General features: G+C 44.9%; 1 protein-coding gene across 1 annotated transcript in view; it reads right to left on the minus strand.

Moving 5' to 3' along the window:
* Positions 1-23,323, minus strand: part of LOC126108251 (cortactin-binding protein 2-like) — a 68,202-nt gene that overhangs the window by 29,595 nt on the left and 15,284 nt on the right. The window contains exon 2 of the mRNA XM_049913480.1: positions 1,584-1,730. Within this exon, the coding sequence (XP_049769437.1) occupies positions 1,584-1,730 (147 nt within the window). The remainder of the gene's footprint in view (positions 1-1,583; positions 1,731-23,323) is intronic.

The following is a 23,323-nucleotide window of genomic DNA, read 5'->3' on the forward strand; positions in this document are numbered from 1 at the left end:
TCACTTGTCCATTTGGAAACTGTTGAATATGAAGGAGTCGCGAGGGATTAGCCGAGCGGTCTAAGGCGCTGCTGTCATGGACTGTGCGGTTGGTCCCGGTGGAGGTTCGAGTCCTCCCTCGGGCATGGGTGTGTGTGTTTGTCCTTAGGATAATTTAGGTTAGGTAGTGTGTAAGCTTAGGGACTGGTGACCTTAGCAGTTAAGTCCCATAGGATAAAAAAAATAATATGAATAATATGAAGGAACGGAGTCTCCTAGTGTATTCTGGAAATCGGCATGAACGTCCTTTACTTTCATACCTTTCTTTACGAAGTACTCAATCACTGCTAGAGCATCGATTTTTGCCATCTACGCAAATCACTACGTGGAAAGAATAACAGAGCCATGTCACCTCCACAGCTCTCTTCCAAGCGCACTGACGTGGCACGTGTTTACAGGCAACAATGAATATCGCATGAACAACTCGTAGCGCCAGCGTTGATCTCTCAAGGTCATTCCGAGAACTTTTCAAACCACCCTCGCACTTACAACGGGCAATGGTTATGTCGGAACGACAGGGAAAATACTGGGCATTTCAATTCATAACAATAACAATCACAAGTAAATTAGTATGGCAACTATCTTTAAATGATCGTAACGTGATACAATGGTCATCAGATCACACATCTGGCACACGTGTTAGGGAAAGGGCTTTTGTTATACAGAGTGAGGGCAGCTTTTGAATTGCATTGGAAGGAAATCCACAATAGGGATAGTCACACAATTTGTGATACATTGAAGCTATTCCAGTGAACAATTCAACAGCTATTACAAATATTATGTAAACTGAAACTTTGATTTCTAATTAGATATGATTCAAATTCACTTACAAGCACACTCACTGAATAAGTGTAAGTCAAAGTATTATATGACTGCAAAGTGTCATGAAGATCAGTAAAGTAAGCAGAGACAATGTATATGTACATGTTATAGACATTCAGAATGCTGACTGTAGCTCTGAAGATTTTACACTTCCACAAAAAACTAAAAGTAGGCTGTATGAATTGTTACATATGAATGATAGTGATATTTACGGTATTTTGTTTAATATGAAACTGAAAGTTGTTTGTTTGCTGTTTTCCTTGTTGTGAGGTTGCGCAGGAGTAATAGGAATTTCAAATCACTGTCTTCAGTCGTTTCCATATGGCGGCAGTTTACCACACGAAGAATCTCAGTGCTGTGCCAAACCTTCCGCAGCTATAATTACTACTTATTGTACGAGAAATGAACAATGTGTGATTATCTGAACGTTAATGTTCAACTGCCCTTACATTCTGGCCATGGCACAGTATTTATATCTGCATGAAGTGAATCATTTCCGATCCGAAATCACTGGAACCCCCACTGTGAACTCAGGGATAAAAGTAAAGAATAACTTTTACGTATGCCTACTAGAAATTCAAGATTTATAGAAAGATTACCTAAACCTGGCTACTGTGCCTGTGTTTTCTCAAAAAATATGATGAAATGTGGTTCGGTTTATATTATCATAACACTTGGATAATACGCCGTAGCAAATGTGGACCTGTTCTGACGCCACTCACCGCTTGCAAGAATCTGCTGCACCAACAGGTGGCGGAGAGCTGTGGGCATCCATGTTTTCTTTAGCCACATCAGAAGGCTCGTTGTGCTCATTCAAGGGTTGACAGTGCGTCCCAGGTGTGTGAATGCTGTCTGCAATGGCTTGTGCACTGCACAGAGAGACACAGCTGGTGAATGCAGAGGCTCATTAAAGGCAGTAGAACTTAGGCTCTGTAAACACACAATTTAAGTGAACACACACACTACTAATAACGAAGTGAGCTATTGATATAAATAATCTCGCAGACATCTAATCAGCTTATAGTATGAAACATTATCGGGTTTTTTGGCGTATTTCCTCGGGGTAAAATTTCGTGCTTTTGATGACTGCCTTCAACATCTTCATAAGGAAGAGTGTTTCATACAACAGCACTGTCACAAAAGACTTCATTCTCATCATGTCAGAGTCTTCACTGTTCCTCTTACACTCTTCATAGAAATAAGTTTACATAACAAAGAGTAAGTTGTTAGAACTGCAGGAAAGTTAAAGATATATAAAATGGATAATAATTAGCCTGTAGCGATACGAAAAGTATTGGCGACAACAGAATGAATATATATATATATATATATATATATTGCTGTCTGCAATGGCAATATATATATATATATGGTGTTATATATATATATATATGGTGTTACAAAAAGGTACGGCCAAACTTTCAGGACACATTCCTCACACACAAAGAAAGAAAATATGTTATGTGGACATGTATCCGGAAACGCTTACTTTCCATGTTAGAGCTCATTTTATTACTTCTCTTCGAATCACATTAATCATGGAATGGAAACACACAGCAACAGAACGTACCAACGTGACTTCAAACACTTTGTTATAGGAAATGTTCAAAATGTCCTCCGTCAGCGAGGATACATGCATCCACCCTGCTTCGCATGGAATCAAAATGGTTCAAATGGCTCTGAGCACTATGGGACTCAACATCTTAGGTCATAAGTCCCCTAGAACTTAGAACTACTTAAACCTAACTAACCTAAGGACATCACGCACACCCATGCCCGAGGCAGGATTCGAACCTGCGACCGTAGCTGTCCCGCGGTTCCGGACTGCAGCGCCAGAACCGCTAGACCACCGCGGCCGGCCCGCACGGAATCCCTGATGCGCTGATGCAGCCCAGGAGAATGGCGTATTGTATCACAGCCGTCCACAATACGAGCACGAAGACTCTCTACATTTGGTACCGGGGTTGCGTAGACAAGAGCTTTCAAATGCCCCCACAAATGAAGGTCAAGAGGGTTGAGGTCAGGAGAGCGTGGAGGCCACGGAATTGGTCCGCCTCTACCAATCCATCGGCCACCGAATCTGTTGTCGAGAAGCGTACGAACACTTCGACTGAAATGTGTAGGAGCTCCATCGTGCACGAACCACATGTTGTGTCATACTTGTAAAGGCACGTGTTCTAGCAGCACAGGTAGAGTATCCCGTATGAAATCGTGATAACGTGCTCCATTGAACGTAGGTGGAAGAACATGAGGCCCAATCGAGACATCGTCAACAATGCCTGCTCAAACCTCCACAGAAAATCTGTGTTGATGACGTGATCGCACAATTGCGTGCGGATTCTCGTCAGCCCACACGTGTTGATTGTGAAAATTTACAATTTGATCGCGTTGGAATGAAGCCTCATCCGTAAAGAGAACATTTGCACTGAAATGAGGATTGACACATTGTCGGTTGAACCATTCGCAGAAGTGTACCCGTGGAGGCCAATCAGCTGCTGATAGTGCCTGCACATGCTGTACACGGTACGGAAACAACTGGTTCTCCCGTAGTACTCTCCATACAGTGACGTGGTCAACGTTACCTTGTACAGCAGCAACTTCTCTGACGCCGACATTAGGGTTATCGTCAACTGCACGAAGAATTGCCTCGTCCATTGCAGGTGTCCTCGTCGTTCTAGGTCTTCCCCAGACGCGAGTCAGAGGCTGGAATGTTCCGTGCTCCCTAAGACGCCGATCAATTGCTTCGAACGTCTTCCTGTCGGGACACCTCCGTTCTGGAAATCTGTCTCGATACAAACGTACCACGCCACGGCTAATGCCCCGTGCTAATCCATACATCAAATGGGCATCTGCCAACTCCGCATTTGTAAACATGGCACTGACTGCAAAACCACGTTCTATGATGAACACTAACCTGTTGATGCTACGTACTGATGTGCTTGATGCTAGTACTGTAGAGCAATGAGTCGCATGTCAACACAAGCACCGAAGTCAACATTACCTTCTTTCAATTGGGACAACTGGCGGTGAATCGAGGAAGTACAGTACATACTGACGAAACTAAAATGAGGTCTAACATGGAAATTAAGCGTTTCCAGACACGTGTCTACATAACATCTTTTCTTTATTTGTGTGTGAGGAATGTTACCTGAAAGTTTGGCCGTACCTTTTTGTAACACCCTACACTATGGTGCTGAGGGGTACAAGAAAGACGACGGCCCAAAGAAGGAGCCAAAAGCTATTTGAATATCATGCTTGTAACAGATGAAATTGTTTTGGTGTATCGACAAGTGCCAGGACAAAGATCAAGAACGAAAGAGCAGAGAGGGCTGTGAGATGCCGTCAGCCAATAGCAGGCTGACTAGGACGTTACCACGACAGGAGCGGCCTCTACACAAAGAGAACAAAAGCGACGCGGCGCCTAGCCTTGGCCGCACTAGAAGAGCCGCAGTGGAGGACGAGCCGTGGCTTGTGGGCAGTATCATTTACTTACATGGAAATTGTATACATTGATTATTTGCATGTCCCCGTTTGCTTGCGACCAATCTTTGTAAAGACGCCAAGTTAAGTATTGTAAATCTACTTTATTGTAATAAAAACCATTAATGTGATTTGCTTGAATTGTTGTTAAGCTATCTGGGAAAGCAGCATCCTCAGCAACCCATATTACACGCGTGGGCAGGATGCCACAGAGCTAATGTGAGAAACCTGGCGTGCCATGCGCGACCTATCAGATGTTACTAGAAAAAGTTGTTGCACATATAGCTTAGAGGTATACAGGGTGAGTCACCTCACATTACCGCTGGATATATTTCGTAAACCACATCAAATACTGAGGAATCGATTCCACAGACCGAACGTGAGGAGAGGGGCTAGTGTAATTGGTTAATACAAACCATAAAAAAATGCACGGAAGTATGTTTTTTAACACAAACCTAAGTTTTTTTTAAATGGAACCCCGTTAGTTTTGATTGCACATCTGAACATATAAACAAATACGTAATCAGTGCCGTTTGTTGCATTGTAATATGTTAATTACATCCGGAGATATTGTAACCTAAAGTTGACGCTTGAGTACCACTCATCCGCTGTTCGATCGTGTGTATCGGAGAGCACCGAATTACGTAGGGATCCAAAGGGAACGATGATGCACCTTAGGTACAGAAGAGACTGGAACAGCACATTACGTCCACATGCTAACACCTTTCTATTGGTCTTTTTCACTGACGCACATGTACATTACCATGAGGGGTGAGGTACACGTACACACGTGGTTTCCGTTTTCAATTACGGACTGGAATAGAGTGTGTCCCGACATGTCAGGCCAATAGATGTTCAATGTGGTGGCCATCATTTGCTGCACAAAATTGCAATCTCTGGCGTAATGAATGTCGTACACGCCGCAGTACATCTGGTGTAATGTCGCCGCAGGCTGCCCCAATACGTTGTTTCATATATCTGGGGTTGTAAGCACATCACGGTACACATTCTCCTTTAACGTACCCCACAGAAAGAAGTCCAGAGGTGTAAGATCAGGAGAACGGTCTGGCCAATTTATGCGTCCTCCACGTCCTACGAAACGCCCGTCGAACATCCTGTCAAGGGTCAGCCTAGTGTTAATTGCGGAATGTGCAGGTGCACCATCATGCTGATACCACATACGTCGACGCGTTTCCAGTGGGACACACTCTATTCCACTTCGTAATTGAAAACGGAAACCACGTGTGTACGTGTACCTCACCCCTCATGGTAATGTACATGTGAGTCAGTGAAAAAGACGAATAGAAAAGTGTCAGGAGGTGGACGTAATGTGCTGCTCCAGTCTCTTCTGTACCTAAGGTCCGTCACCGTTCCCTTTGGAACCCTACGTAATTCAGTGCTCTCCGATACACACGATCGAACAGCGGATGAGTGGTACTCAAGCGTCAACTTTAGGTTACAATATCTCCGGATGTAATTAACATTTTACAATGCAACAAACGGCACTGATTACGTATTTGTTTATATGTTCAGATGTGCTATCAACACTAACGGGGTTCCATTTAAAAAAACGTAGGTTTCTGTTAAAAAACATACTTTCGTGCATTTTTTATGGTTTGTATTAACCAATTACACTAGCCCCTCTCCTCACGTTCGGTCTGTGGAATCGATTCGTCAGTATTTGATGTGGTTTACGAAATATATTCAGCGGTAACGTTAGGTGACTCACCCTGTATACACTGAACAGGCAATATGAGACTGGCAAAGAATGAATGACTGGAAGTTCCACTACTAAGTTTAAAAAGTGCATTAAGTCAAAAAGATAGATAACATCTACGAGACTCAGGAATGCAGAGGAATGGGGCAGTTAACGGCCTTGCCATAATGATAACACCATTTCCCATCAGATCACCGAAGTAAAGCACTTGGATGGGTGACTGTCTGTGTGTGCTGAGCAATGTTGGCCGTCTGCACTCAGCCCCAGAGAGGCTACTGGAGGAACTACTTAATTTAGAAGCTGTGCGTCAAGTTGCAAATTAGCTGGGAGAGTGATGTGCTGACCACGTACTCCTCTGCATCCATATCCAGTGACACCTATTGGCTGAGAATGGCACGGCGGTCGGTCGATACCGTCGGGCCTTCCAAGACCTGTTTGGACAGAGGACCGGAGTGGCGCAGACAAATGGACACATCTAGTCTCTCATCACTACCAGCGTCTTCTCGGCTGTCCAGGCCCTGACCACCAGCCCACTGAAGTTACAAACTTCTGTTATCACAGCTGTGTAGACTATATACACTCCTGGAAATGGAAAAAAGAACACATTGACACCGGTGTGTCAGACCCACCATACTTGCTCTGGACACTGCGAGAGGGCTGTACAAGCAATGATCACACGCACGGCACAGTGGACACACCAGGAACCGCGGTGTTGGCCGTCGAATGGCGCTAGCTGCGCAGCATTTGTGCACCGCCGCCGTCAGTGTCAGCCAGTTTGCCGTGGCATACGGAGCTCCATCGCAGTCTTTAACACTGGTAGCATGCAGCGACAGCGTGGACGTGAACCGTATGTGCAGTTGACGGACTTTGAGCGAGGGCGTATAGTGGGCATGCGGGAGGCCGGGTGGACGTACCGCCGAATTGCTCAACACGTGGGGCGTGAGGTCTCCACAGTACATCGATGTTGTCGCCAGTGGTCGGCGGAAGGTGCACGTGCCCGTCGACCTGGGACCGGACCGCAGCGACGCACGGATGCACGCCAAGACCGTAGGATCCTACGCAGTGCCGTAGGGGACCGCACCGCCACTTCCCAGCAAATTAGGGACACTGTTGCTCCTGGGGTATCGGCGAGGACCATTCGCAACCGTCTCCATTAACTGGGCTACGGTCCCGCACACCGTTAGGCCGTCTTCCGCTCACGCCCCAACATCGTGCAGCCCGCCTCCAGTGGTGTCGCGACAGGCGTGAATGGAGGGACGAATGGAGACGTGTCGTCTTCAGCGATGAGAGTCGCTTCTGCCTTGGTGCCAATGATGGTCGTATGCGTGTTTGGCGCCGTGCAGGTGAGCGCCACAATCAGCACTGCATACGACCGAGGCACACAGGGCCAACACCCGGCATCATGGTGTGGGGAGCGATCTCCTACACTGGCCGTACACCACTGGTGATCGTCGAGGGGACACTGAATAGTGCACGGTACATCCAAACCGTCATCGAACCCATCGTTCTACCATTCCTAGACCGGCAAGGGAACTTGCTGTTCCAACAGGACAATGCACGTCCGCATGTATCCCGTGCCACCCAACGTGCTCTAGAAGGTGTAAGTCAACTACCCTGGCCAGCAAGATCTCCGGATCTGTCCCCCATTGAGCATGTTTGGGACTGGATGAAGCGTCATCTCACGCGGTCTGCACGTCCAGCACGAACGCTGGTCCAACTGAGGCGCCAGGTGGAATTGGCATGGCAAGCCGTTCCACAGGACTACATCCAGCATCTCTACGATCGTCTCCATGGGAGAATAGCAGCCTGCATTGCTGCGAAAGGTGGATATACACTGTACTAGTGCCGACATTGTGCATGCTCTGTTGCCTGTGTCTATGTGCCTGTGGTTCTGTCAGTGTGATCAAGTGATGTATCTGATTCCAGGAATGTGTCAATAAAGTTTCCCCTTCCTGGGACAATGAATTCACGGTGTTCTTATTTCAGTTTCCAGGAGTGTAGATAACATGATGAAGAATTGACCTAATGGGTGTTCCCACAAGAGCGTTGCAAAAATGTAACAGAACAAGGACAATGCTCCACTGAACAATCTGAGGTAGGGAAACTAGAGTCGAAGAAGCCAGCTCAGGGGGATATGGAAGTAAACTTGTTTACCGCTTTGTCTAGCTCTACTGTTTTCCAGTTTATTTACAACATGCGTACAAGTTTGCACATACTGTGTTGTTTATTTAGATGTATATTCTTAACTTCCTGCAAGGAAACAAGGAATACGAGCCTGATTACTGGGAAGTCATGATGCAGGTTGTGTATACTGTACCTGTGCATAAGGTGGCTCTGTTGTATGGTATTTACATTGTCCCATGACAGAAAATGCTATGAATCAACGACAGTGCTATCCAGAGATACACAGTGCAAAACAATGAAGCAGTACTGGTACAGTTTTGCAGAACTCACTGACATGCACCTTGTGTATGGGGAAGTTGGTTGCAATGCTCTCGCTACTGAAAAGCTGTGCAGGGAACCACTTCCTAACACGCACCACGTGTCACGACGAGTGTTTATTTCTCTCGATCGAAGAATGCGGGAAGCTGGTTCAATGGAAAGAAGAAACGAGATACCTGGCAACATGAGGTTTGCTGATGATGCTGTGGTGTACGGGAAGGTGTCGTCGTTGAGTAACTGTAGGAGGATACAAGATGACTTGGGCAGGATTTGTGTTTGGTGTAAAGAATGGCAGTTAACTCTAAGTATACAGGGTTATTACAAATGATTGAAGCGATATCACAGCTCTACACACATACAAAAACTCAAAAAGTTTTTTTAGGCATTCACAAATGTTCGATATGTGCCCCTTTAGTGATTCGGCAGACATCAAGCCGATAATCCTGTTCCTCCCACACTCGACGCAGCATGTCCACATCAATGAGTTCGAAAGCATCGTTGATGCGAGCTCGCAGTTCTGCCACGTTTCTTGGTAGAGAAGGTTTAAACACTGAATCTTTCACATAACCCCGCAGAAAGAAATCGCACGGGGTTAAGTCGGGAGAGCGTGGAGGCCATGACATGAATTGCTGATCATGATCTCCACCACGACCGATCCATGGTTTTCCAATCTCCTGTTTAATAAATGCCGAACATCATGATGGAGGTGCGGTGGAGCACCATCCTGTTGAAAGATGAAGTCGGCGCTGTCGGTCTCCAGTTGTGGCATGAGCCAATTTTCCAGCATGTCCAGATACACGTGTCCTGTAACGTTTTTTTCGCAGAAGAAAAAGGGCCCGTAAACTTTAAACCGTGAGATTGCACAAAACACGTAAACTTTTGGTGAATTGCGAATTTGCTGCACGAATGCGTGAGGATTCTCTACCACCCAGATTCGCACATTGTGTCTATTCACTTCACCATTAAAAAAAAAAAAAGTTGCTTCATCACTGAAAACAAGTTTCGCACTGAACGCATCCTCTTCCATGAGCTGTTGCAACCGCGCCGAAAATTCAAAGCGTTTGACTTTGTCATCGGGTGTCAGGGCTTGTAGCAATTGTAAACGGTAAGGCTTCTGCTTTAGTCTTTTCCGTAAGATTTTCCAAACCATCGGCTGTGGTGCGTTTAGCTCCCTGCTTGCTTTATTCGTCGACCTCCGCGGGCTACGCGTGAAACTTGCCCGCACGCGTTCAACCGTTTCTTCGCTCACTGCAGGCCGACCCGTTGATTTCCCCTTACAGAGGCATCCAGAAGCTTTAAACTGCGCATACCATCGCCGAATGGAGTTAGCAGTTGGTGGATCTTTGTTGAACTTCGTCCTGAAGTGTCGTTGCACTGTTATGACTGACTGATGTGAGTGCATTTCAAGCACGACATACGCTTTCTCGGCTCCTGTCGCCATTTTGTCTCACTGCGCTCTCTAGCGCTCTGACGGCAGAAACCTGAAGTGCGGCTTCAGGCGAACAAAACTTTATGAGTTTTTCTACGTATCTGTAGTGTGTCGTGACCATATGTCAATGAATGGAGCTACAGTGAATTTATGAAATCGCTTCAATCATTTGTAATAGCCCTGTAGATAAATGTAAATTAATACAGATGAATAGGAAAAAGAATCCTGTAATGTCTGAATACTCTATTAGCAGTGTAGCGCTTGACACAGTCACGTCGATTAAATATTTGGACGTAACATTGCAGAGCGATACGAAGTGGGACAAGCATGTAATGGCAGTTGTGGGGAAGGCGGATAGTCCGGTCCATTGGTAGAATTTTGGGAAGATGTGGCTCATCTGTAAAAGAGACTGCTTATAAAACACTAATACGATGTATTCTTGAGTACTGCTGGAGCGTTTGGGATCCCTATCAGGTGGGATTGAGGGAGGACATAGAAGCAATTCAGAGGGGGGCTGCTAGATTTGTTACTGGTAGGTTTGATCATGACGCGAGTGTTACGGAAATGCTTCAGGAACTCGGGTGGGAGCCTCTAGAGGAAATAAGGCGTTCTTTTCGTGAATCGCTACTGAGGAAACTTAGAGAACCAGCATTTGAGGCTGACAGCAGTACAATTTTACTGCCGCCAACTTACATATCGCGGAAAGACCACTAAGATAAGATAAGAGAGATTAGGGCTCGTACAGAGGCATATAGGCAGTCATTTTTCCCTCGTTCTGTTTGGAAGTGGAACAGGGAGAGAAGATGCTAGTTGTGGTACGAGGTACCCTCCGCCACGCAGTATGTATGTAGATGTAGAGTAGATGTAGATGAGGACCACTCGCGCACCCGATTTTGAGGAGGACGTGCTGGGACGTGTTGCAGCGTACCCGACTACGAGTACTTGCCGAATTGCACGTGAGACGGGCACTGCACATACTAGCGTGTAGCGAGTAGCCGGCGAACAACAATCACACCCATATCACCCACGACGAGTCCATGCAGTGCTTGCGGCTGACTTTGCACTAAGGGTCATGTTGTGTCAGTCCAGCAATGGACTGATTCACCAGTTTCCTTTAAATCGTGCTGTTTATTGACGAGGCCTCATTTGATCGTGATGGTATTTAGAACAGTAGGAATATCCACGTATGGGATGAGGAAAAGCCTCACGCTGTAGTGGGGGCATATCGTCAAGTATGTTTCGCTGTGAATATCTGGGATGGCATTGCAGGCGACGAACTCATTGGGCCATATCTACTACCTGGCCGTCTGAATGACTGCCTCTATTTGAGGACCGTACAAAGAGCTCTCCCTGAATTGTTGGGGAACGTACCCTTCGCTGTCCGTGAGAGGAAGCGGATACAACATGACGGTGCAGTGCCTCACTTCCGTGTGAATGTCCGCAATCATCTCAATGCTGTATTTCCTGGACGCTGGATTGGAAGGAATCCTAGTCCATGATCTGTGAGGCCACATGACCTGTATTCCCTATGGGGATAGGAGATGGAATTAGGTGCCAGAATTGTAGCTAACTGTGATGTCATTCGAAACACACCAGAGATATTTGTCAGGATGCTTCAGAATATTGTTAAACGACGTCATGCTTGCATTGATGTCGATGGCCCTCAGTTTCAGCAGATTTTCTAAGGTATAGTACGAATGGTACATTCATTGTGTCCGTGATGGTATTAGAAATTACATAATGTGCATAAACAGGGACACAGTAATATGATTTTATTCTTATTATCTCCGTAAGCTGGCTTCGCCGACCCCAGGTTCCCTATATAAAATTGATCCATGGAGCATCCTCTATGTCCTGTTACATTTTTGCATGCTCTTACGGAAACACCCTGTATGTACTATGACGTTGGCAAAAAGAGTAAAAGAAGGTTGTTTTGCTGGGCTGTCATTGAAATTAAACTGGTCCCTAGAATTGACGAACTGAAGTCGGAAGAAGGAATAGCGACGGTGACGGCTTACGTCTAACGAATGCAAATAATCAATTAGGCTCTAAGAGTCACTCTATGACATAGCGTGAGAATGAGGACCTAGTTTCTGCTCACGCAAATAGTCAAGTAGTAACCAACAGTCAGTCAAGAAGAGAGTTTCACATTCAGGATGACTCTGTTACATCATCAAACGAACATTACGACAATTACAAGATACCTAGAAACATCAATCCTGTAAACTGCATCAGATCAAAGGCGTCTGTTTTATGTCTGCATCTGCATCATGTGGCGTGTGTGGCGGAGGGTGCTTCCGGCACGACTTACTGATCCCCCCTCCTATTTCTATTCGCGAATGCCGTGTGGGAAGAATGATTGTCGGTAAGCCTCTGTATTAGCTCAAATTTCTCGAATTTTGTCGTCGTGGTCATTACGCGAGATGTATGTGAAAGGAAGTAATACGTTGTCCGACTCTTCTTGGGCAGTGCTCTCTGTAAATTCCAATAGTGAACCTCTCTGTGATGCACAGCGGCTCTCTTGTAGCGCCTGTCACTGCAGTTTGTTCAGCATCTCTGTAACGCCCTCGTGCCGATTGGACAATGCCGTGACGAAACGCGCCGCTCTTCGTTGGATCTTCTCTGTCTCTTCTATCAGTCCTACTTGGTAAGAGTCCCATAATGATGAACAGTACTCAAGCATCAGTCGAACAAGCTCCTTCTAAACCACCTATTTCGTGGGCGAGTTACATTTTCGTAAGATTCTTCCTATGAATCTGTGATCTGCTTTTCCTCCTATTTGTTTCATGCTGACATTCCACCAAGGTCGCTCTGAATAGTTAGTCCTAGATACATTACTGGGAATTGAAATTGCTACACCACGAAGATGACGTGCTACAGACGCGAAATTTAACTGACAGGAAGAAGATGCTGTCATATGCAAACGATTAGCTTTACGGAGCAATCACATAAGGTTGGCGCCGGTGGCGACACCTACAACGTGCTGACACGAGGAAAGTTTCCAACCGATTTCTCACGAACAAATAGCAGTTGACCGGCGTTGCCTGGTGAAACGTTGTTGTGATGCCTCGTGTAAGGAGGAGAAATGCGTACCATGTTTCCGACTTTGATAAAGGTCGGATTGTAGCCTATCGCGATTGCGGTTTATCGTATCGCGACATTGCTGCTCGCGTTGGTCGCGATCCAATGACTGTTAGGAGAATATGGAATCAGCGGCTTCAGGAGGGTAATACGGAACGCCATGCTGGATCCCAACGGCCTCGTATCACTAGCAGTCGAGAGGACAGGCATCTTATCCGCACGGCTGTAACGGATCGTGCAGCCACGTTTCGATCCATGAGTCAACAGATGGGGACGTTTGCAAAACAACAATTATCTGCACGAACAGTTCGACGACGTTTGCAGCAGCATGAACTATCAGCTCGGAGACCGTGGCTGTGGTTACCCTTGACGCTGCATCACAGACACGAGGGCCTGCGATAGTGTACTCTACGACGAACCTGCGTGCGCGAATAGCAAAACGTCATTTTTTCGGATTAATCCAGGTCCTGTTTACAGCATCATGATGGTCGCATCCGTGTTTGGCGACATCGCGGTGAGCGCACATTGGAAGCGTGTATTCGTCATCGCCATACTGTCGTATCACCTGGCGTGATGGTATGGGGTGCCATTGGCTACACGTCTCGGTCACCTCTTGTTCGCATTGACGGCACTTTGAACAGTGGACGTTACATTTCAGATGTGTTACGACCCGTGGCTCTACCCTTCATTCGATCCCTGCAAAACCCTACATTTCAGCAAGATAATGCACGACCGCATGTTGTAGGTCCTGTACGGGCCTTTCTGGATACAGAAAATGTTAGACTGCCGCCCTGGCCAGCACATTCTCCAGATCTCTCACCAACTGAAAACGTCTGGTCAATGGTGGCCGAGCAACTGGCTCGTCATAATACGCCAGTCACTACTCTTGATGAACTGTGGTATCGTGTTGAAGCTGCATGGGCAGCTGTACCTGTACACGCCATCCAAGCTCTGTTTGACTCAATGCCCAGGCGTATCAAGGCTGTTATTACGGCCAGAGGTGGTTATTATGGGTACAGATTTTTCAGGATCTATGCACGCAAATTGCGTGAAAATGTAATCACATGTCAGTTCTAGTATAATATATTTGTCCAACGGACACCCGTTTATCATGTGCGTTTCTTCTTGGTGTAGCTATTTCAATGGCCAGTAGTGTGTTTTACTATAGTTTGTCGTCATGAGTGAAATTTTACAGTAGTGGATTTACCTTCCTACGTATGTTCAGGGACAACTGTCAAAGCCTATATCAGTTATCAATACTCTGCTGATCATTCCACAAATCGATACTGTCCCTGGAGTTGCTACTTTCTTACAGACAACCGCGTCACCTGGTAACAGTCTTACAGGTCTTCCGACGCTTTCTACTAGATCATTTACACACTTTGTAAACCGTAACGGTGGTATCACACTTTCTTTGGGTACTCCGGGAATTATCTTTACACCTGCCGATTTTGTTCCGTTAAGAGCGACGTGTTACGGACCACCATGTCGGTCTTCTCGAAACTAATGTTGTGACATCCACAATTTGCCTAGCAACATCAAGCCTGTGAAGTTCATGGGATCAAAGACGATAGCAAAATCGAAGTTTCGGTCTTTTAGCATCCATGTCGCCGAGCCAAGTTAGAATTCTAATGACCTCGTTATGGATGCAAGTGATACGACCAAATGTACAGAGTAGCTCTTATACTATGGTTCCAATACACTAAAAATCCACAGTGACACAGACCGATCGGAAACACACTAGAAAGAGATCCCTGCAGAAGACAAAGGGGCTCGTACTATTGAAAATAATTACGGTCTCAGGACTGGGAAAGCGGAAACAGTGGAAACTTCGTGTACAGCAAAACCGAGGACAGTATTAAGTGAAATAAGATCGAGGATGACAGTGTACTATTCGATACATTACTAGTGTCATTCATCCTAAGGGTAGTAAAGGAACGAATCCATATCGACAGATATCAATGAACTTGGAGATCTAACGCTGCAGAACAAACTATAAGGCAAGAGATTCAGAGCGATTGTGTGAGGAGGAGGTTAAGGCATGCGGGGGCATTTACTTCGACGCTTCTTAAGTATTTCGTCTGTACCAGACACCCTCTAAAATATTGGAAGTGCTCGAATTATGTCAGAACTATGCAAAGCACCGAAGGAGATGGATATTGAAGTAGTCTATGTGCAGAGACCGTTTTTTTTTTTTTTTTTTAAATGAGACAGTCTTGCCTTTTCACTCCCTGACACTGTGGTTATGGGAGCCGATAGTGGCACGTCTCTAATAATTTAAATTAATCAGAAAGTAGTGGTAACTAAAATCCGCCAGACATGTGACAGCCACTGGACAGTTATTGAGGTACCTCTGGATCGCTCAGATGGCTTATTGCCAAGGCCAATATGCAGTTTTCACATGCTGTGGAAGAATTTTTAGATAAAACAAGGACGACAGCATTATTCGGAGAGGTGTCATTTTCTTGTTCGCTTCAGTTGATGCAAGTACCAAAGGTACCACTGTGGCATAGTCGAGCGTTTGATGATCATGGTCACAAATTACTTGAAAAATTGATAAACTAGACCTAATAGTGATACGTAAGCGTAGACAGCCGCCAACTTTTGAGCATGGAGCAGCAGTTTCGCCAAGTATAGATGTTACTGTACCTAGTAGGCTGGTTGCAAGGATATTAACAAATTGAACTTCTAACCATTATTGTACTACGAAGAATCACGACGCAAACTCTATAGAACTGATAATGGGGAGTATAGCTGGTTTACCAAGTGCTGTGCGCAAAGCCTGAATCTGAAGTATGGCAATTGCCGAAACATATCTGAAGTATTGATTACATCCTAAATGGACACTTCCAATGGCGGTATATATTTGAGGACACGCGTTTTAACAGGGATATTACATAGGGCATAGATGGAAGTAGTACTGGTCTAAATCCTCAAACCTACAACAATGAGATTCCGGATATCAGAATTCTAAACCTTCTAAGAGCTGTGAGGTTAACGAGACGCTACTACTAGGGATCTTTGCAAAAACAGACATAATGTCTTATGAGATAACAGCAATCAGTGATTTTATAATGTTACTTAAAATCCGTCTTGATCGAAATTTTTTTTTTTTTTTGATTATTCATATGACCGGTTTCGGTTCATTCAGAACCATCTTAAGATCTGATGTGACGTAGCATGTGAAAGTTGCTGGATTTGGACGGGTTACTCCTGTAACTGAAATATCAGATCTGAAGATGGTTCTGAATGAACCGAAACCGGTCATATGAATAATCACATCACATGTGACGCAGCATGTGAAAGTTGCTGGATTTGGACGGGTTGCTCCTGTAACTGAAATATCACATGTGACGTAGCATGTGAAAGTTGCTGGATTTGGACGGGTTACTCCTGTAACTGAAATATCAGATCTGAAGATGGTTCTGAATGAACCGAAACCGGTCATATGAATAATAATTAAAAAAATTGCAATCAAGACGGATTTTAAGTAACATTACTAGGGATCTATTAGAGCAGAAGAAGATGAACGCACGCTGGCCGTTTATAAGTTTCACGAAAATACCTAAAAAATAGGTTAAGTGAGATTAGCCATCGAGCGGGCACGCTGTTGTAAAAAGTACAACGGCAGTAGTTTTCATGCCTAATCGATGCCTTAACCTTGAGCTATTGCACTACCACTGCCACGTATTCCATTGTTGATGTTTTCCCGACAGCGTTAAAGTGGCTTCAGTTCCTTTGGTTACCTTTCTCAGTTTGTTCTCTGAATTTTTAACAGCGACGTGTCGAATGTTGTAAAAAGTACAACGCACACCTGCTGGTGTAACAGTTGCAAGCTTTGCTCCAGCAGTCAGTATCCAGAGGAAAGTATAATAAAAAGTTAACTACACTTATTCGTTGCTTTTTTCAGTTTTTACAGATGCACATTAAACGCTACTTTGGTTACAATGACATCCGAATGCATCTACTCGTTTTATTTCTTTGACGTTTTGCTCCAATTCAAACGGTGTATCAGACGAAGAAATTCGCAAACAGCTCGAGGAAGGTGATGATAAAGTCTATCCAGACTTTTCAGACCTGGAGGAAAGTAAAGTAGATTTGAGTGGTGAAAACAACGAACAGGATCATTTCAGTGAATATGGACTTGAAAGTGATGATCTAGAAGAGATAGCAGATGTACGAGAGTTCCTTATTGAAAAGACAAAGTTTCACGTTGGTGTAAAAGCAGCTGTGCTAAATCATCAAAAGCCAGCAGAAGAAAATTTGGGCAAATTCTACCAGATCCGAAGAGAAATGTGATGGGTATAACTGATGAAGTTAGTGCTTATTGAAAATAATTGATCTTGACTTCATTGATGAAATCGTAAATTATACAAATACCTATATATAAATAGACAGTGAGACACACAGCAGTTCTCGCGCAAAAGAGGTAATAAAATGACTAAATAATGGCTGTCTTCAGCATTTTTTTTTGAAGAAGAAGAAGAAGAAAAAGAAGAAGAAGAAGAAAAAGAAGAAGAAGAAAATGCCATCATGATAATGTACCGGAACTCTGGGTGGCAGATGGAACAGGAATGCAACTGCTTAGGAGTGCAATGAGTTACAATAGATTTCTTTTTTTTTCTACACTGTGTGCAGTTTGTTGATATGGAAACGTGGAATGGAAGGAGAAAAACGTCTGAGTTGCTTGCAATTCGTACAGTATTGGTCCCTTTTGTTGGTGACCATCAATGTTCTTACAGTCTGGTGAATTCACAACAACCTCTACGGATGGATACTGTGCATACCAGCTGAATATGGCACAAAAATGTTTGCACTGAGTGATGCAAAAACATTTTATTGCCGTAATCTGGAGGTTTATTGCGGCATGCAACCGAGCAACCGAAGGGCAATATAGGGTATCCAATGCTCCTGAGGACATAGTGGAAAGGTATGTGGTGCCTATAGAAAATTCTAACAGGAAACTTACAACTTACAAATTGATACGCAAGCTGCCTCCCTTCTGAGTATTCGGTGAAGCAGACTATCACTTGCATTGATGCAATGCCGAAGAACAGACGTGAACTTCTTCCAGAGTTTTTCCCAAACAAAACAAGAGAAATTGGAAGTGCAGTGTTTGGATTTCAGTAGGATAAGACGTTAGTTTCATACTTTCCTTGTAAAAACCATGCTGTCACGCTTTTGTGTACTGTGCATTGCATGACGACAGTGAGATGAGAAACACACAAACCTAAAATCATAATTGACTACATTGTAGATAAACTGTGTGCCCGATACTCCGTTTCAGGAGATGACCCTTGGCTACTTTTTCATTTTTCTGAACATTGTTGGAATTAATTAACAAACAAATTGTCTGCGAAAGGTGTTATGAAAGTGAACATATGACAGAAAAACAGGCTAAATTGTTATTAAAAGAACTAAAAGAGCAAAAGCATTTACTATAAATGCTGAAGATAGTGAATGTGAACTGCTTTTTGCAGTAAATATAATAGTTTATTTGAGAGACGTTTTCCGACAAATGACCATGTAGTAAATTTCACAACGCGCGCCTGCTCGTGTAACAACAATAGGCGCGTCTGCCGGAGTGTTAAGCAGTGTAACTGGGCCAACTACACTCCTGGAAATTGAAATAAGAACACCGTGAATTCATTGTCTCAGGAAGGGGAAACTTTATTGACACATTCCTGGGGTCAGATACATCACATGATCACACTGACAGAACCACAGGCACATAGACACAGGCAACAGAGCATGCACAATGTCGGCACTAGTACAGTGTATATCCACCTTTCGCAGCAATGCAGGCTGCTATTCTCCCATGGAGACGATCGTAGAGATGCTGGATGTAGTCCTGTGGAACGGCTTGCCATGCCATTTCCACCTGGCGCCTCAGTTGGACCAGCGTTCGTGCTGGACGTGCAGACCGCGTGAGACGACGCTTCATCCAGTCCCAAACATGCTCAATGGGGGACAGATCCGGAGATCTTGCTGGCCAGGGTAGTTGACTTACACCTTCTACAGCACGTTGGGTGGCACGGGATACATGCGGACGTGCATTGTCCTGTTGGAACAGCAAGTTCCCTTGCCGGTCTAGGAATGGTAGAACGATGGGTTCGATGACGGTTTGGATGTACCGTGCACTATTCAGTGTCCCCTCGACGATCACCAGTGGTGTACGGCCAGTGTAGGAGATCGCTCCCCACACCGTGATGCCGGGTGTTGGCCCTGTGTGCCTCGGTCGTATGCAGTCCTGATTGTGGCGCTCACCTGCACGGCGCCAAACACGCATACGACCATCATTGGCACCAAGGCAGAAGCGACTCTCATCGCTGAAGACGACACGTCTCCATTCGTCCCTCCATTCACGCCTGTCGCGACACCACTGGAGGCGGGCTGCACGATGTTGGGGCGTGAGCGGAAGACGGCCTAACGGTGTGCGGGACCGTAGCCCAGCTTCATGGAGACGGTTGCGAATGGTGCTCGCCGATACCCCAGGAGCAACAGTGTCCCTAAGTTGCTGGGAAGTGGCGGTGCGGTCCCCTACGGCACTGCGTAGGATCCTACGGTCTTGGCGGGCATCCGTGCGTCGCTGCGGTCCGGTTCCAGGTCGACGGGCACGTGCACCTTCCGCCGACCACTGGCGACAACATCGATGTACTGTGGAGACCTCACGCCCCACGTGTTGAGCAATTCGGCGGTACGTCCACCCGGCCTCCCGCATGCCCACTATACACCCTCGCTCAAAGTCCGTCAACTGCACATACGGTTCACGTCCACGCTGTCGCGGCATGCTACCAGTGTTAAAGACTGCGATGGAGCTCCGTATGCCACGGCAAACTGGCTGACACTGACGGCGGCGGTGCACAAATGCTGCGCAGCTAGCGCCATTCGACGGCGAACACCGCGGTTCCTGGTGTGTCCGCTGTGCCGTGCGTGTGATCATTGCTTGTACAGCCCTCTCGCAGTGTCCTGAGCAAGTATGGTGGGTCTGACACACCGGTGTCAATGTGTTCTTTTTTCCATTTCCAGGAGTGTATTTTAGGGAGTTAATGTTATCAAAATTCCCCTTTCCTATCTGCTAACTTTGCCAACAATTATTTCTTACAACTTAATTTCAGTGTAATTAATGTTTCTTTATCGTGTACCAATTAATTCCGTAAAATATTTTGGTCTTTTAATTTTGAACTTCAAATTTTAGAATAAATTCTACATTTTATAGGTCATGTATTTAATTTCATAGACAGCAAATCCTTTCTCATTCTGTGATTTAGAATGAGAATGTGTAAACAGCAGCAATCAGGATGCAGTCTCAAGGGCCTAAATTCATTTTTAGTGTTAACTGATGCATTGCATATTTCCTAATTAAGCACTGAATACTGAAAAGCAATCCGTCTCGTTGCAGAAATTTACGACACGTATATCACGACAACAGACAGCTCAAGTTAACCTGACAAGATATGAATTTTTGTGCTATACTTTGAAATGCAGTCACTAAATTTCATTTTTTCATTTTAAAAGTCGCTCATGAACCATTAGAAACACTAAACCTTAGAATTGTTTTTATTACAACTGTCTCACGTGTTTTTTGAGTTCTGTTCCACCTGCTGTGGATTGTTGGTGTCGATAACAGCGGTGAAAAAGTTTTTGGAGTGTATTTTGTACGTGTGATGAGGCACGATATTGTGTTGTTTGTGTAGTTGTTAAGTGTTGGATTAGTTAACTAAGTGAATGAGACAGAGAAGCAAAACCTGATTAGGAAGGGAACAATCTAAGATTAATCAACTGCGAGGCATGGAGCAAAATCAAGATAGGGAAGAAACTGAGACGGCAGGGGAGCAGATAACTTTTTCCGTGGAAGATGCAGCTCTGGGTGTGAGAGGGATGGAAGCAATAAAAATAGAGAGCATGGAATTAAAAGGTGGTAGAGGTTATAACAGCTAAGATGTGGTCAATCCACAGCATACTGACGCAAAAGTAAAAATTAGAAATTAAGGAGTACAGGGGCACAGTAGCACAGATACACTACTTCAGAGAAATACGCAAATGAGTTCATGTACCTTGTCATCAGATACATAATTTGAGGCAAGGATGAACATTTCGGAGTACCAGAACTCTGAAAAAAATCGATAAGGAGCTAAATGACAAGAGAAAGCGAAGGAAGAGGCACAGAAGACTAGGAAATTGGTGGAGATGAGGTGGGGAGAGGCACAGGAGAGAAGAGAAGGAGCCAGGGAGAAGAAGGAATAAAGTAATAAACGTTGAAAGAAACTGGTGAAGATCTGGCAAAACTACCACATAAGGTTGATAAAACGGCTTTACAGCTGCAACCCACTCCAACTATAGAATGAGATCTGAGGCATGCAGGTAATCAGCAAAAGAATCAGGAAAAACGTATTGGAAAGATGGAGGAGCGTGTTGGTCGTATAGGAGAAGAAATTAATAGTGGATAACGTGAAGCTTTGGTTCAGCTAAAGATTAACGACTGTAAGCTAAGCTAGAAGAACAAGAAGTACCAAAGGTACGTGCAGGATCAGACATGACAAACCTAGTGTCAGTAATAGAATCTGCAAAGATTAAATCTCTACTTACGTTTCAAAGAACACTGAACGAAGCAAGAAAAGAACGAAGATTTAAAGAAGGACGGTGTAGATATTAAGGAAAAAGTGTCGCAAATCCTACGATGACAGGCAGGAACGAGGGAAATACACAACTGTGTACCACTTAAAATGGTTCAAATGGCTCTGAGCACTATGGGACTTAAAATATGAGGTCATCAGTCCCCTAGAACTAATAACTACTTAAAACTAACAAACCTAAGGACATCACAAAAATCGATGCCCGAGGCAGGACGAACCTGCGACCGTAGCGGTCGCGCGGTTCCAGACTGAAGCGCCTAGAACCGCTCCGCCACAGCGGCCGGCATGTACCACTTAGGGGCAGTCTTCCCAAAGAAGTAAGTGAAAACAGTTCGAGAGAGAGTCCCAGTAATGTTAACTCAACGAACAAAGAGGAAAGAAGAAATTCATCAGTGGTAGTTAGGACATGTACAAGAGAAGAATAACTATTGATTTTAAACTCTTCATCTCAGTCCACAAATTTAAAAAATTCAAGGAAAGTGGTAACGCACTTCACCGCAAAGCTTGGATGGTCCGGTTTCACTTGTAATACCACCCTTGTGGTCACTAACTTAAAAGTTAGAATTTCTCTGTAGGCATTTTGAAAGAGGACCTACCAAGAAAATGAGTGGTATAGCAGAAACACACACATTGTATGAAGAATTCGGAGAGACTTTCCTTGGAAGCTACTAGTCAATGGAACCACAAGAACAAATCAAACAGAATTATGATGAGTGAAGACTTGGAAACATTTCGCTTCAGAAGGTCTGTCCGATTCTTTGAGGCAATGCTCAAGGACAACCAGTTCCTAGATGAGCCGTGAAGTGCGACAGAGATTATTCGATTTTGTTACATGAAATTATTGGACCAGCAAGTAATGGCAGCAAGATGCAGTGAAGACATACTGTATAGGCGTTTAGAAGTATACTTCACGAGTAAGAATTAACAGTCGATGAACTTCTGTCGAGGCACAGAAGAAGGGAACAAGAGAATAAGTTTGGCAAACAACCATACCGTAACAGTGATAGCATAGATAACAGAAATAGGATATCAGGGGAGGAGGAATGTTCCATCCATATCCACAGAACTGAGGAGGCTGGGATCACAATGGGCAGGACTGGCATCAGCCAAACAGGAAGAGGCAAGAAGCAGAGATTGTAGAGATCAAAATCAGCCAATCCAATGACGATGATGATGACGTTCGATTTGTAGGTCGCTCAAATGGACGGTGATCAGCGCCCGTACAATGTCCCAAGTCTTACACAGTCCACTTCTTTTCACAGATGATGAAATAACGAGGACAACGCAAACACCCAGTCCCCGGGCAGAGAAAAGTCCCCAACCCGGCCGGGAATCGAACCCGGGATCCCGTGATCCAGATGCAGCAATGCTAGCTGCTAGACCAGGGGCTGCGGACAATCCAAGAGGAAACAACCGTATTGGTAGTTTGTCACAAAAATCACCACATGTAGATGCGTGAAGGGCTATAGCATGTCACAGCGACCCAGATAACTGTAATAGAGTACGAAGGTAAGGAATAAATTTTATTAGAGGAGAAGGAGGAAGTTACGGAAAAGGATTTGAATCTTGTAATTAATGTCACAATCCATCATTCTTGTGTGTGTGTGTGTGTGTGTGTGTGTGTGTGTGTGTGTGTGTGCGCGTGTGCCAGTGTTTGTGGTTCCTTATGACTTAATC

Source organism: Schistocerca cancellata, chromosome 11 (assembly GCF_023864275.1).
Source record: "Schistocerca cancellata isolate TAMUIC-IGC-003103 chromosome 11, iqSchCanc2.1, whole genome shotgun sequence".
NCBI lineage: Eukaryota > Metazoa > Arthropoda > Insecta > Orthoptera > Acrididae > Schistocerca > Schistocerca cancellata.